Source organism: Scatophagus argus, chromosome 9, assembly GCF_020382885.2.
Source record: "Scatophagus argus isolate fScaArg1 chromosome 9, fScaArg1.pri, whole genome shotgun sequence".
Lineage (NCBI taxonomy): Eukaryota > Metazoa > Chordata > Actinopteri > Scatophagidae > Scatophagus > Scatophagus argus.
In genome coordinates, this window is record NC_058501.1 from 14,831,731 (window position 1) to 14,845,874 (window position 14,144).

Genomic DNA, 14,144 nt, shown 5'->3' on the forward strand with positions numbered 1-14,144 from the left:
ATGTATCACTAACATTACAGCTCAACCAAGGAGGACAAGCATCTCGTCCATGAGTAGATGCACACTTCCTTCTGCCCGGCGATTCAGCAGAAGAAAAAGTTTCCTACATCAAACTGTTCACAAGGCTCAGGGTAATTGTGAGTAACCAGGTCATTATTTCTGGAAACAGATGTTACTGTTGAATTTTTCAGCTTTTTTGTCTTTCTTTGGTCCTTTGAGCACCACACACCACAAAAGGTGTCATGTAGTTGCATTAGAGAGGAGGCAGACATCTCTACAGGCAGTACCTCCAAAACTCTGCAACTCACAATTAAGAGGTAAAATATGTATTTTTGGTTTTGCAACAAGTTGTCTCTCTAAATGCTGTGCCCTTAGTATCTGCTGAGTGGAACATTTGTTCATGTTTAGCTTTTTGTAAAGCATGATACAGGTACGACAGGTAATCACGGTCGCTGTCTCACCAGTTCATCTGGCATTACCTTTATTCTCTGAATACAACTCATGATAGCAAAACATAAAACAGCAACACAAAGTCTGTACGTCATTTTGACAACACCATCCCACCACGTTTCCATGGAGACAGTATATATAATATCCTGATTGGTCCATATGTCGCCATAAAAGGCTGCAGTCATTGCCCAGGTGAATTCACCTGGTGAAGGAGCGAACATGTCTCCCCCTTCCCCCGCCACTCCCTCCCCCACCACTGAATTTGCTCCCCTGAGATCCTCTCCCCCCTCCTCCTCCAACTCCCGCTCCAGCAGCGCCACCACCTCCTCCCCCGCTAAGCCATGACAGCCCGGCACCTCCTCTTCCCCGAGGGACTCGGTCCCGTGGAGCCAGACGATATGCACCTGGCAAACAGAGACAAAGTGACAAGATGACAAAAGCACAGCATATTAAGTTCAGTCTTTCAAAACTCATAGTGAAGAATCATGCAAAAAATGTGTGCGTGTGTACACTTCATACTTGCTGGGGGTTGCCTGGAGGGCAGCGGTCCACGAGTGAAGTTGCTCTGACCTCCGCGGGGCTCACTGTACGTTCCTCTGTGGGTGACAGCTGGAACCTGTCCGCTCCACGAGGAACCACGGCCTCCTTCTCTGCGAGTGTAGTTACCTACAAAACAAAAAAGGAGATGTTTTACTTCCCTCTAGTGGTCAACAAGTATTCATGTTACATATTCATCAACAACACAGTGAAAAATTAAGCAATTTTCACCAAGTTCTTTAACAACACTGACTTGGAATCATGAAAACTTGTCTTATCATACTAACATAAGAAGTGTTTTTTCCTGTGTGTACGTACCGGACAACAGCACACTTTTGGGTTGTGGTGGAGTGAAAAAACGAGTCTGACTGTGGAAAGTGGCTCTGCCTCTGTTTCCAGTGAAAAGTCCTCGGGTGGGGGGTTTGGGGGAGCTCTTGGGCAGCCGTTTAGGTGGCAAAAGTCCAAGTGGAGTCGTAATGTCTTTAAACTCTGCTGCCACAAAGTCATCCACGTGCATACTGGGAGGACGTGAAGTGTTCTGTTTGCGCTGGCGGAAGATATCATGAGGTCGGCAGAGGTTCTGTCCAAACCCTCCTCGACCTCCACGTCCACGAGGAGCCGCCATGATGTGGGCTCTCTTAGCGGGTTCAACGTAGTCTGACTTACCGCTGCAGAGACCGGGACGAGATGACATTCAGTTAGCAGATTAAAACAAGACTTTAATTCTTTGTAAATAAAAAAAAAAACCAAACAAACCCTGGAACCGTACCTTGATGTGATGAATGTCTCATGCTTATGTTTGCCCAGTCGGAAGCCTTTTGGAGCCTTCGTGTGACCAGGAGAGGAGGGCTCGGACAGGAAGGAGCGCTCCAGCTCTGCCTTCAGGTCCAGTTCTGGACAACACTCCTGAGCCAGACCCACCAGATCCACCTTCACCTGCCACACAGACAAAGAGACAATAGACATTATGTCCACCCACATACAGACAGGCAGACACAGGGCTAAGTAACTGTACGTGCGTAAAGTCCCACATGAGTCATCAAGCTTACATAGTAGCCAAGTTGGGAGGGAAACTGTGTAAACACGACAGTAAAGGCACTAACTGCAGATACTGCCACCGAATAATGCAATGGAGGGGAAATAAGATAATGTACCAAATGAAACCTGCATTACAATTTTTGCTATAGTGTCTTGAAAGTGCCTGTAAACATAACACACTTACCATATCAAGGTCTGGTTCTATGTCATCAGTTTGGAAGGGAGAGAACCACAGAGTCTTCAGCTGCTCATCCAGGGCTTCTGACAGAATGAACACGGTCCTACAGGTAACAACACTCACATGTGTTACACATCCAGAGTTTAATCACATTGTCCACTAAAGTGATGCATAAGGCCCATTCTAGTATCCATCTATCCATTTTTCTATAGCATTTTATCCAGCGAGAGGCAGGTTACACCCTGGACTGGTCGTCAGTCAAGTGCAGAGTGATCACACACACTGACACTCACAATAGCCAATTAACCCGAAGTGCATGTTTTGGAGATTGTGGGAGGAAGCCGGAGTACCCGGAGAAAACCCACGCAGGCGCAGGGAGAACATGTAAACTCTGCAGAGTCAATTAAATAATTCTGTCATTTTAAAATGACAGAATTATTTCATTGATGACTGAACGTAGTCATGAATATGAAGACAAAATGGAAAGTTTATGTATGTCACTTCGTACCTGTTATTAAACTGGGCCCCTAGTGTCTCAGGTGCTGGCAGAGTGGGCTCAGGATCAGCTGAAGGAGGTGTGTCTGGGGCCGTCTCTAGCAACTGTCTCAGGACAATCACATTCTCCAACATGCTCTCCAATGAATCATCTTCCTTACACAGTTTCTACAGATACAGACACAGACTTGAAGAGTTATTTACATACCAAGAAAGTATCAAACGTAACTCGGCAAAAAAATACATATAAGTGCATAATTTGTACCGTAATCTGTTTCTCTAAAGCAGGTAGCGGGTGGGACTCAGACTCTTCCCACTGCAGCAGAGCTTTCATCTCAGAGCCTGAAAGTAACCGTGGAGTAGTGAAGGCAGGCTCCTCTCCAGACCCCTGGCCCTCATCAGCACCCTGTATTATAACACAGACAGATCCAAGATCAGATCAGACATCAGTTCTGAACTGAACTGATGAAGCTGCTGTGAATATGACCTGCATGACTGAGAATCTCCACAGATATCTTCATACACATGGTAATTACTTCAATGTGAAACAGCTATGGACCAGGTACCTACCATTGATTCTGTGTTGACAATTTGTCTGAGGAAGTCAAGCAGAGCTGAGAGCAGATCAGCTGAGTCTTTGTTGAAGGGAGACACCAGTCTCTTTAACAGCGAGCACAGACCTGCACCGTGCTTCTTCAGAGCACTGAAACAAATATGAAACATAATCAGTTGACTAAGAAAAGGACAGCATAAAACAAGAAAGCGGTAATGCCTAGAAACAACAAGAGAACATTGCCGTTTACACTTTGAGGTGATAGAGTCCATAGTCGTGCTCGGTGAGGAATGTCAAAGTCCTGATACAGGTAAGGAGGAGTGGGACACTGCTCTCTGAATTCCCCAACACATCCAGCGAGGCTTTGCACACTAATGACATCATCTCTCGACCTGGAAGTGCACTGGCCAGCTGCTCAGCCTCTGACACGCAGCATTCACCAGGTGGAGACACCACCAGAGAAATGTCCTGGTGAAGATGGACAATGAAGATGCTGAAGGTTTTACGCTTTTCCCTCTAAGGACTTGTGGACATGTGTTTGCCATTATGTGTACTATAGTACTTACCTGGTCACACAGTGACTGTAATATTGTCCCCACTAGTTCGCTGCATTGCTGCTGCTGTAAGGCGTGGTCAGTTGGAGGAACCAACAAAGACAGCAGCAAGGGGAATAGATCGGCCAGTTGCTCATCTCCGGGCACGGATCCGGAGAGCAGGTGCAGCGCTGCGCTCTTACACGCTTTCTGTGACACCAGAGCATCCATCAGAGAAAGCAGACGCAGGGCCTGGCCCCAGCACACAGCTTTTCCCTCCGCCCTGCAATTAGTATATTGTGTACACTTTGAATACAATTCCCAACATAGACAGCATAAACAACTGAGCGTGTGTTTATTACTCACGGCTGCAGCTCCTCCAGCAGCAACTCCAGCAGGGTCTTCACGATGAGCACTGCGGTGGGTGAAGACAGGTCTGCCAGCTGAACACACAGTCTCCTTAGCATGGCCAAGAGAGGAGGGCAGCTGGTGGTACAAACACACCTCAAAGCCTCGGAAAACACTTTCCACTGAGCCCGTATGTGCATGCTCCACAGCTTCCTTGTGTTTAAGGCTATAGCCACATCCTGGACTGATATCACCTGTGGACCAAAATGTCTATTAATATTAGTGTGTTTGTCAAAAAAAAAAAGGGAATCCTCTGAAGGTGAAAGGAAGTACAGGATAGATGTGTGACCAGTAGGACTAAGTTACCTGAGTGCTCTGCATTGGCAGTGGAAGAGGCAGGAGCTCAGACAGCAACGTTAGACCAGAGAACAGACCTTCAGGAGCTTTCAGCAGCGAGCTCAAAACCTCTTTTAGCATCAGAGACCACGTGTTACTGGCCAGAGTCTCTTCTGTATGAGTCACCTGCATCAAATACACACACAATGACTATTAAAGACACTTTTTGCACAACATTTCTTGACAAATCTTGACTTGCTCAATCACACACACACCTCTTCATTAACACCCTGCGTGAAGGTGAGCAGCACGTCAACGATAAGCGCCTGCACTCGGGTCTCCTCTCCATCTAGACGCCCAGAAGCGGGGATGGAGCACACTATCATGTGGAGCGTCACCAACACACTGGCGACGCGAGTGTCCCTGAATTGGAAAGCTCCCCCACGCAGCAACTCTGTCAGCATGGTGCGCAGCAACCGCAGTGTGCTTATACATATACTGAGGATCATGCAGCGCTGTGGCGTCGGGCCCATATGTCCATGCACACGCCACGGCTGCAGCAAAACGCTACACAGCTTCTGTAGGACACGCACACACATATCCAGACCCTCGCCGGAGAATAGCTGGACCCCTGCAAGACTCCATTTAAGATCCCTCTGCTGACCTGTTGAAATGAGGAAGACAGAAGAGGAAACAATGTGCTCTATGAGAAAGGAAATCTATTCAACAGGCTTGTTAGATCTCATGGATATATAAGAAAAGATTATTGTGTTGAAAGAGGTGAATATGGTTACTCTGAGTTACTACTCAGCTTTTGTTTACTTGTAGGACAACTGCACTGGGCACCTTCAATACTGTTAAGCATTTTTACCTTCTACAGCAGGGGAGGGGCAGGAAATATGACAAAGGACCCTGAGAGCTGTGACCAGTCCAGTTCCCTCAGCAGTCAACACATTCTCCACATTCTGAAGCCAAGAGAGGACACACATTTAAAACGACACAGAGCTCTCTTATTTGCATGTAGCCTTGACTCAAATATGCTACAGAGCAGGTTTGTGTTCAGTTCAGACATGTAGATGAAGCTGTGCAAACCAAGGAGCTATGCTATATAACTGATGGCTCTAATGTACAAAATTATTTGAAACATACAGATCAATGTGCGATTTCAGGAAAGACATCTTGTTTTGGTAACAGTTTCAGCTGGTAAAACTGAATAAAACAAAATAAGCGCTATGATTCTCAATTAAATCAAATTTATGAAGTGGCCAGTCTCTGTGAGATAGGCTGGGACAAATGACCTTGATTCCTTCACTGAAAGAGTTGGTGGAGTCCCTGAATTAAATGTTATAGACAAATCACTGGCAGCTGCCCAAACTCTGCCAAGTGCAGAGTTCACTCACTGAATTAACTCATAAGTTAAGTAGGACCATCTGTAGGTGATTCAGGAAAATGACAGGTCACACAGTGAGAATAAGTACATAATGAAATGCTGCTTTACTTCAGCTCTATGTATATTGAGTGAGAGTTCTGTACCTGTTTGATGTAGTCTATAAGGGTGGGAATGCTGCCAATATCAAAGCGAAATTTTTCCAGGGGCTCCAGCCACTTGTTAAGTTCTAAAGTATGAGAAAACACCAAAACTTTAATTTAAAAAAATACATACAAACACTAGAAATTGTCAAATGTGAAAAGATACATGAATGCAATAATGGTAATTTACCCTGTAATTTAGCATTGGTGTCATCAGCCTTGGCTATTGAGAGCAGTGGGGCAGCATATTGTTCCATCATCCGCAGTTCATTAGAGCTCTGCACTACCAGCAACACCAGCATACAAGCATAGTTATATGTCACTGCTTTGCGAGCTTTGGCCTCACTACAAGAAAAGGAGGTGAAAAGTGAAAAAGTACCCAGAAATCACTGCACAGGTGCCTGAAATAAAAAACAAGTCATACAGAAAGAGACATAAAGATAAGGAGACAGCTGTACCCTTGTATGTCTTTACTGTGGTGCTGGAGCAGGGTGACCAGACAGGACAGGTTGTTGTCCAGGCTGAAAACGTGGGCCACGGCACTACGACCAGTCTGTGTGAAGGTCATCAGGTAGAGCGCGTGGAGCATGCCCAGTACCTCCGCGTTATCACCTTCCTCTAGTCCAGCTCCTCCATCTCCCTTTGTTGCCACATGGCTCATAAGCTCTGACACACCCTGCAGAGCATGTAGAGCCTGCATTAGCCACACGCCGAAGCCCTCTTCACCAAACCCGGGTCCTGTGAGAGCACCCTCTCCCCCTGGAAAGGTGGTGTCCTCGCCTTCAGTTTCTGCCATCGATGCCAGGAGACGCAGCAGCAGGTTGGTGGGAGTGGGCTGGGCGAGAAGGAAGAGCAGACCTGACTGACTGAGCGAAAGGAATCGTAGGAGCTCTCTTACAGCTTGTGTGACACCTAGGTGGCCAGCTGCCGCAGCTGCCGATAACACCGCTGCAGTGCTCTCCAGGAAATGGCACGCATGCATATACCTGAAAATGAAGAGAATGCATTATTACAAATCAGTGGGACACAACTACATTCACCTTTATATATGAGCTACTGCAACTATGAGAGGTTTGAAGTCATGTGTGTTTGGTCGTGTACCTATACAGTGTTGGGTATGGATCGTCCCGTTCCTGTGGTCCTGTTACTCTAGCAGTAGTGGGGAAGGCTTTCGTAGGTGGCTGCACCATGCAGTTGGGGGCTGTCTCCAGGAGGTGATGTAACTCTTCCAAGACACCCGCCAGCCTATCAAGCTCTGCCTCGCTGACAGGGGAGGGGGTTAGCGATGATTCCTCCTCCATGGGGCTCTCAGTACCTTCCATCTCCTCCTGTGAATGACAGGGAGTCATGACTCATGAAAAATATGTGTATTCTTTGAAGTTAGTAACTGTGAGCGCGTAAATGACTGTGACTGAGGATGTGTCTACCTGCTGTGGTTCACTCGATGATGACGATGCTGCTGCTGCTGCATGTTGCAGGTCAATCAGTACCTCATATATGTGGCTTTTCTGTAATATGGTGTTGCCAGCTGTTATGACCCTCACTGTTTCTTCACGTAGGAACAGCTGGACCAAACGCTACAAAAGGATATAAAACTTTGTAAGAGATAAATATTGCTCAACCAGGCAGATTAACATCTGGGTCAATAACATCTGTTCAATATGTGATGTATTTAAAGGTTAACTCATTAGGATCATGACAAATGGCAAGCTGGGTTAAATTTGTAATTATATCAGCAATTTACAATGTATTCTTATTGTCGAGCTCTGGGGGAAATTTCCAACCTGGGTCCCCGCTGAAGAAATATTGAAGATAATCTGAATATAATGAGTTTTTTGTGGTGCTAACCTGATAGCCACTCTTCTCTGAATCTCCTGCATGTAGGAAAGCCTCCATGCCAGCAGGAGTGTTGATCAGAGCACCCAGAGCTCTCAGGATACTCAGCTTCAGTGTGGAGGAGACATGGTCTGTGTTCAGCAGCTCCAGCAGCACATTCAGGGCCCTTTCATGCAGCAGCGCTGTGAGGCCATGTGGGCACTCTGCTAGGCATGATGCTAACTTGGCACCAGCTTTCAACTGTCTCAGGTTAAGAGCAATGGGTTGTGTGAGAGCAATCTCCATACTAAGAGCCTGGAGTGCCCACTGGACCAAAACTCCAACAGGGCCCTCCATCTCTTTCTCTCCTTGTTTAATTAAGTAAGCCAAGCCTTTGGCCAGTAGTCCAGGGGCTTCTTCAAGAGCAGTTACCCAGCGGGAGTCTCTGTCATCTCCAGTACTAGAAAGAAGCTCTTTCAGCTGTGCAACAGCTTCAGCTTCCTCTCCAACTGCTGGTTCCTCTGTTCCACCAGGGTCCCTGGGTTCCTCCACACTGGTCTTCTCAAACTGAGCATCAAAGCGGGTCTTGTATGGAGGGGTGAAGTAAAGCAGGGGTCTGAGTTCTCGCTCATATGGGTCATACTGGACAGGTGGGACAGATGCCAGGTCCTCAGGAGTGTATTCCATGTCAAATGTGGGCAACTTGAAGCTACCATTATCCAGATCATCTTCATCACTGGAAATTTGCTCGTAGCCGTCATCACCTGAAGAAATGAAAGACAGAAGAAATTTGACCAAAGTTAATATATTATGAACAGGAGTCTTAAGATCCTTCATAAAATATGTAAAAATAAATGGAAATGAGGAGGACCATTACATATTCCCTTGCTCATTCACAAATGCATACAGAGAGACTTTCTCATACATGGCAGCATCTCTCCCAACATGCAGGGTTAGTTTGACGTACTGGATGTGACTACAGCACAAGCGTCAGTCATAGCTGTGAGGATGTGTCAGGTAGGCATCCACATGACCACTTATGAATGTCGATCATAAGCCATCAGAGTAACTAAGAGTTTGGCGCATCCAGCGGTTGCAGGTGGAGGCAGCATGCCAGAGCACACACACTCTCTCCAACTGTCACTCAGTCCCAAATAGACCCTGTTCCTGTGGCCCCCTGGGAGATCTGACGAGTTTGCAGCACCGAGGGGTTCAGGGCCGGGCGTCCATTTGGGATCGTAGACTATCCTGCTCTCACAAAATAACTCCCCTACCTTCCTCCATCTCCTCTTCCTCGTCCTCACCCTCATCTTCCTCCTCCTCGTCTTCCTCCTCCTCCTCTTCTGGAGCGCTCCCCTCAGTCCGTGCATCTTCTTCCTCCTCCTGCTCTTCCTCCTCCTCCTCATCACCTTCTTCCTCTTGTTCTGCATCGGAGTACGCTTCATCAGCAGGGAGTGATCGCTCAGGTGACACCGCCTCCAGGTAGTCGTCACGGCCCTGGCATGGCTCATCTTTGACTACGCCCACTGGAGACGTCACAATAGAAACCAGAGGCCACATATTTCAGTTCACATTCTCATATGGTACATTTAAACATGAAAGCTATATGTTCACCTAAAACTACAGGCCTACTTATACAAAACACCAAGGATCATACTGGTGTTTTTTCTACATGTTTTAGCCTGTATATAACACAGTGCTTATACTTTAGTTGAATTCTAAATGTTGCCCAAAGCTTATCACCTTTTTTAATATGTTTTACAACCTGGCAAGCAACCACAGGTTGTCACTAATTTCAGTACATTGTGGTAATCAGCGTGACAAGACTTGCTTAGGATATGTTCATAGTGAACATAATGTGCCCTTTATATGTAGAAAAACACATAAGTAGAGTTTACGCTTTTAACCATATTGCAATGGAGCAATAAGATAACAGAGAAAAATATAGTGCAGCTTTATTAAGCAGCTCTAATAAACACAAAGAGCAAGTTTCAACTCCATAAGTCATTTTTTTGTACCGACATGAACTGAAGCATTGAGCAACTAAGTAATTAGGAAACATTTAACAAAAAAAGCTAGTTATAAACTTAAAATAAAGTACACAAACTTGTACTGAATTGGCAAAACAATACGAAGATATTTTATCTTAAGGTGAAACTCGGCAGCTGAGTGCAACTGACAGAAAACACTGAATTTTAAATTGAAACAGATAAAGAAACTGTAAGGTAGCTAATGTAGGACTGTCTCAAGATACTTTTGTTAATGATTGAGAAGGACCACTGATGCAGCATTTAACTACATGTATCAAGTATCAACCAGGCAGATAAGACAGCAGCATCTCTTTTACTGTTGACAAATTATAATCTAATGTTGGCTGAAATGATGTGATGTAATGTGTGCAAAAAAAAAAAACAGATGTACTTTTCTGACCCGCTACTTGGACTTGCTCTTCATCATCATCATCTGGGGGTGGAGGCCCAGGTGGAGTACGAGGCCCTCTGGGTGCTGGTCTGGGTGGGCTGCCATTGTACTGGTCATCTTTTTCCCACTCTAAAAAAAAAAACGACAACAGGAAACAAGAAAATCAAAGATTACCTGCTCACTGGAGGTTTCAGTTTCAGGTAATGGGTGTGAAGACGAGAGTGTCGGGTAGTTTTGGCTCACTGATTCCCACCTTGTTTAACGATCCTCTTGGGCCCACTGGGCTGCTGGGGAGGTGGAGGTGGAGGAGGAGGGGGTGAGCCTTGGTCATGTCCGTGTGAGCGCTCTGCTGTCCCGTACACTGCTAAAGTCAGACTGGTGTACCAGCCACGCAGCACCAGGCCATCAGTGTTCACCTGTATGTACAAACACATTTAGTTATCCATCAATGGATAGAAATAATAAAATAAAACAACAAATTATCCTATTGACCACTTACCTTTCCACTGGGTCTAAATACGATGGACTTGTTCTCATCATATTCCAGACTGAGGGCAGAAAACAAGACAGAGCAGATTAAAACAACAGAATTAACATATATATCAATGATAAAATACTCATAACTTCTACTACATTTGCAGGTTTGTTTATCAATAGGCTACCATATGATACTTTATTTTTAGAAAATAGTATACGACTGCAATAAGCTCTAATTGCTAATTGCTCTAATATGGCCAAGAATTATTAATTATTAAAATATCACATTTTTTTAAAAACACTTTCCAATTACAGAATTAATTAGATTAAGAAGGCCTGGTGCCAGATAAGCAGTAGAAAACAAATAAATGGCTGGTTAAAGTCAACACTCGTCTATTACAAGACGTGAGTCGTGACAGTGTTTACAACAGGTCTGATCGTGCAGACTGAAAAAGACTTCTGTAAATGTATGTTTAATCCCATCTAAAGCCTTTTAATGACCTGCCGATAGCCTGTGATAGGATATATACAGAAAATAACATATTTGCAATGAAAAATTCATCCAAATGCATTTTTACAATTACTGCAATTATTAGGACCATCCAGATGCTGAACGTCACCACAGCTGACTAAAATGACCTTGAGCCAATAATCATTTGTTTAAAATCATTTCAATCAAACTTGTTTATTTGGCATTTGGAAGGTAATTCAAAAGCAACCAGACAGGTTAAAAAATCTGCTACCAACTTTTCCAGCAGAGATAATAACTCGGGTGTGTCATATTTACAGTTTTCAACAACTCTTACACAATGCACACCTCTAAATACAAGTTTATGCTCCGGTGCCACTGTGCACACACCTGTTATTATAAGGTTCAAATAAAAACATTTCACTTAAACGTTCCACTACTAATCTATTTCATGGGTACCCCCAGTTTTTGTGTCACTTTCAGCTGCTGTGTGGGTGGGGCTGAGTTTCTGGAGAGACCAGTTATCCAGCATGGGAACAAAGACACCAGAAGACAAGTGGGTGTACAGACGAACACACACACACACACACACACACCCCTCTGGCCTCTGAGAACAGCGCTCAGATGCTACTGTGACTGGTTCTACAGGTGAGACAGATATCTGTATCTTAAGCACTTTGGAGTTTTGACAAGGACATACAGATCACCAGAGCTCAAAGGAATACAGAAACACAATGAGAGGGGTGGGGGAATGAAAATCATTCTGACCTGCCCAGTCTGTGGAACGTGGGGTTGTTGGGTTTGGTGACATTATTGAAGAACAGCTCCAACTGGAATGCATGAGGAGATGTCTCCCTGGAAACACAGAAACACACACAAAGACAGTAATGAGGCAGTATGAGGCAATAACTGCAATTTAATACAACAATTCTACCTTAAAATATGTCAGAAATGTTTAAAGGCTGTAGTCAAACGGTGGTGTTTTACTCAAGTACATTATAGAGGTGTTTCGAATATTTTGTCCTTCCTCTTTATGTACAAGCGTACATAAACACAATGAGCGTACCAAATAAAGTGAACAACAAGTATACAGTCTGAAACGAGACATTCATTATTCAAGAGATTTTCCATATATGCAGTGTTAGATATCACTTTAACATATCTGGATATATAAGGCCATTGTAGGCAATTGCATCGTTGAGTAAAAAATGTATTTTGATATGATCTGGCCATCAGTGTGATGACCTGTCTGGTATGCAATTTCATTTGTTGAATTATCCAAAATAGACATTATTCGCGGTCAATATACAAAACATCCTGGTCCCAAAATATACTTCATATACTATATTAATACAGCTACATATATATAGACATATAAGCGGCCAGAGACAGAATTTATCCAAATAGATCTATACACAATCTAGAAGACTGATCTGCTCAGGTTTGTGCATTGTTGAGCTCTGAGCCCATTCATCCAGTTAAATTACATCACACCCAGCAGGCTCAGTGGGAATCAGGACAGTGGAGCTCAGGTGTCAAACTACTTTCCTACAGGCGTGCGTGCACACACACACACATCTCAGGTATCTGTAGCAAAGAAGCACATCTAGAGGTGATATATCACTACCAATGGGGTTAAGTCTTTCCTGTAACTAAGGATACACCAACCTAACTGTCTATCCCATCTAATTAAGGTAACATGAGGCCAGGGAATGTAACCATTAGTGGAAATATTATTTTATGACAACACTGACGGTTGTATTGTATCATAGCCAATACGTGTAATAAGGTTGCTATCTGCAACTATATGCAATTGTCAGTCTACTGGGTAGGCCTTGACTCAACTGATATTTGGAAAATCCTTGTTAACATCAGTGGGATGGACAAATTATTAGAAATCCCTCTCAGAATGAAATATTTCAACAGCACCAAAAAAAAATTACCATAAAGTTGAGTAAACACGTCACTAGCAATAAAAACGGTATATTAAACCCTTCGTGGAAGAGGATGTATTGCAGGGCTGTTTTATTACATTGTTCTGTCTGTGTAGACCTAATATGCTCGAAAGTGCAAGTCTGCAAACTCTTACCCAAAAGCTCTGCTGTCAGGTAAGTTGCTGTGTGCTTTGATCCCTGGAGGAATGACCCGCACCTCTGTGATCAGCACCCCGCAAGGAAACCGAACCACGTCCACGTTGGTTAACTGAAGTGCAATATGCATCACAATTAATGCAAACATTCAAATAATGCAGTGCCCTACCCAATCACAACTAACACTACAGAAGATCAGTTTACTGCCTGCTCTTTAGTAAACACGACCACGCTGAGACTTTATGATTAGCATTAGCCACTTGGCTAACTAGCAAACAAACTGCACATAATGCAAAACAGAAATGCTTGGCGTTGTGTGATTATATAAATAAAATCATATTTGAAGGGTATATTTGGCACAGTTAGGGTATCAGAGTTACAATCAGGAAAGGCTGTATAACAATGATAACATTGAACCGCAACGTTATAACAACCATGACACAACTGCTAATGTTAGCCAAGTTGATGTCGATAGCTGGGAAGTTTAGCATCATAATCTCAAACTCCTAATTTTAACTGATATGAGTATTGAAATAGGACATTCAAAAGAAAATAAACATGAGACGTATAGGGCATCAGAAACAGTACCTCTGCATTCTGGTGTTTAAACGTATCTAGAAAAAGAAGCTCCGTTGAAGTGTCCCCCGCCATCGCTTTCTTGCTGTCCGTCGGGTCAGGGGTTTACTTCCGCAATGGCGAGCACTTCCGGAGCATGATCCCCTGCTGTGCGAGGGCTGAAACATTCACAATAAAACAGAACAAGTAGATAAACATATTTATATTGTTCTAAAGAGCAGATAAAATGATTATTTTTGAGTTGATTTGACTAACATATTCAAGGTTTTTATTTTGTAATCGTATGGATTTCGTCTCA

The 14,144-nt window shown here is 44.1% G+C and overlaps 1 protein-coding gene across 3 annotated transcripts; it reads right to left on the reverse strand.

The window, feature by feature from the left end:
* Positions 1 to 447: 447 nt before the first annotated feature.
* On the reverse strand, positions 448 to 14,004 carry virma (vir like m6A methyltransferase associated). 3 transcript variants are annotated; one of them, XM_046398753.1, is made up of 28 exons: positions 13,859 to 14,004; positions 13,270 to 13,382; positions 11,949 to 12,035; positions 10,734 to 10,782; positions 10,488 to 10,650; positions 10,235 to 10,363; positions 9,118 to 9,339; positions 7,847 to 8,577; positions 7,426 to 7,575; positions 7,100 to 7,326; positions 6,457 to 6,984; positions 6,189 to 6,343; positions 6,002 to 6,084; positions 5,340 to 5,433; positions 4,744 to 5,132; positions 4,499 to 4,654; positions 4,151 to 4,386; positions 3,818 to 4,067; positions 3,502 to 3,719; positions 3,269 to 3,401; positions 2,964 to 3,104; positions 2,712 to 2,866; positions 2,210 to 2,306; positions 1,757 to 1,923; positions 1,306 to 1,655; positions 970 to 1,116; positions 596 to 854; positions 448 to 548 (listed from the first exon to the last, which is right to left on the reverse strand). In XM_046398753.1, the coding sequence occupies exons 1-27, from the start codon at positions 13,919 to 13,921 to the stop codon at positions 649 to 651; spliced, it is 5,439 nt and encodes a 1,812-aa protein (XP_046254709.1). In that variant the 5' UTR covers positions 13,922 to 14,004; the 3' UTR covers positions 448 to 548; positions 596 to 648. The 3 variants fall into 3 exon arrangements, with proteins under 3 accessions (XP_046254709.1, XP_046254708.1, XP_046254710.1); XM_046398752.1 differs by having other exon boundaries at positions 9,088 to 9,339; XM_046398754.1 differs by lacking the exons at positions 448 to 548; positions 596 to 854; positions 970 to 1,116; ... (7 more) ...; positions 3,818 to 4,067; positions 4,151 to 4,386 and having other exon boundaries at positions 4,490 to 4,654; positions 9,088 to 9,339; positions 10,244 to 10,363.
* Between the last annotated feature and the right edge of the window lie 140 nt (positions 14,005 to 14,144).

Coding starts and splice junctions, on each gene's coding strand:
- virma (XM_046398752.1), bottom strand. CDS start 13,921: ATGGCGGGGGACACTTCAACGGAGCTTCTTTTTCTAGATACGTTTAAA. Junction 5,434..6,001: donor TTATAGACTACATCAAACAG/GTACAGAACTCT, acceptor TCTTGGCTTCAG/AATGTGGAGAATGTGTTGAC. Junction 3,105..3,268: donor TTGTCAACACAGAATCAATG/GTAGGTACCTGG, acceptor GTTATAATACAG/GGTGCTGATGAGGGCCAGGG.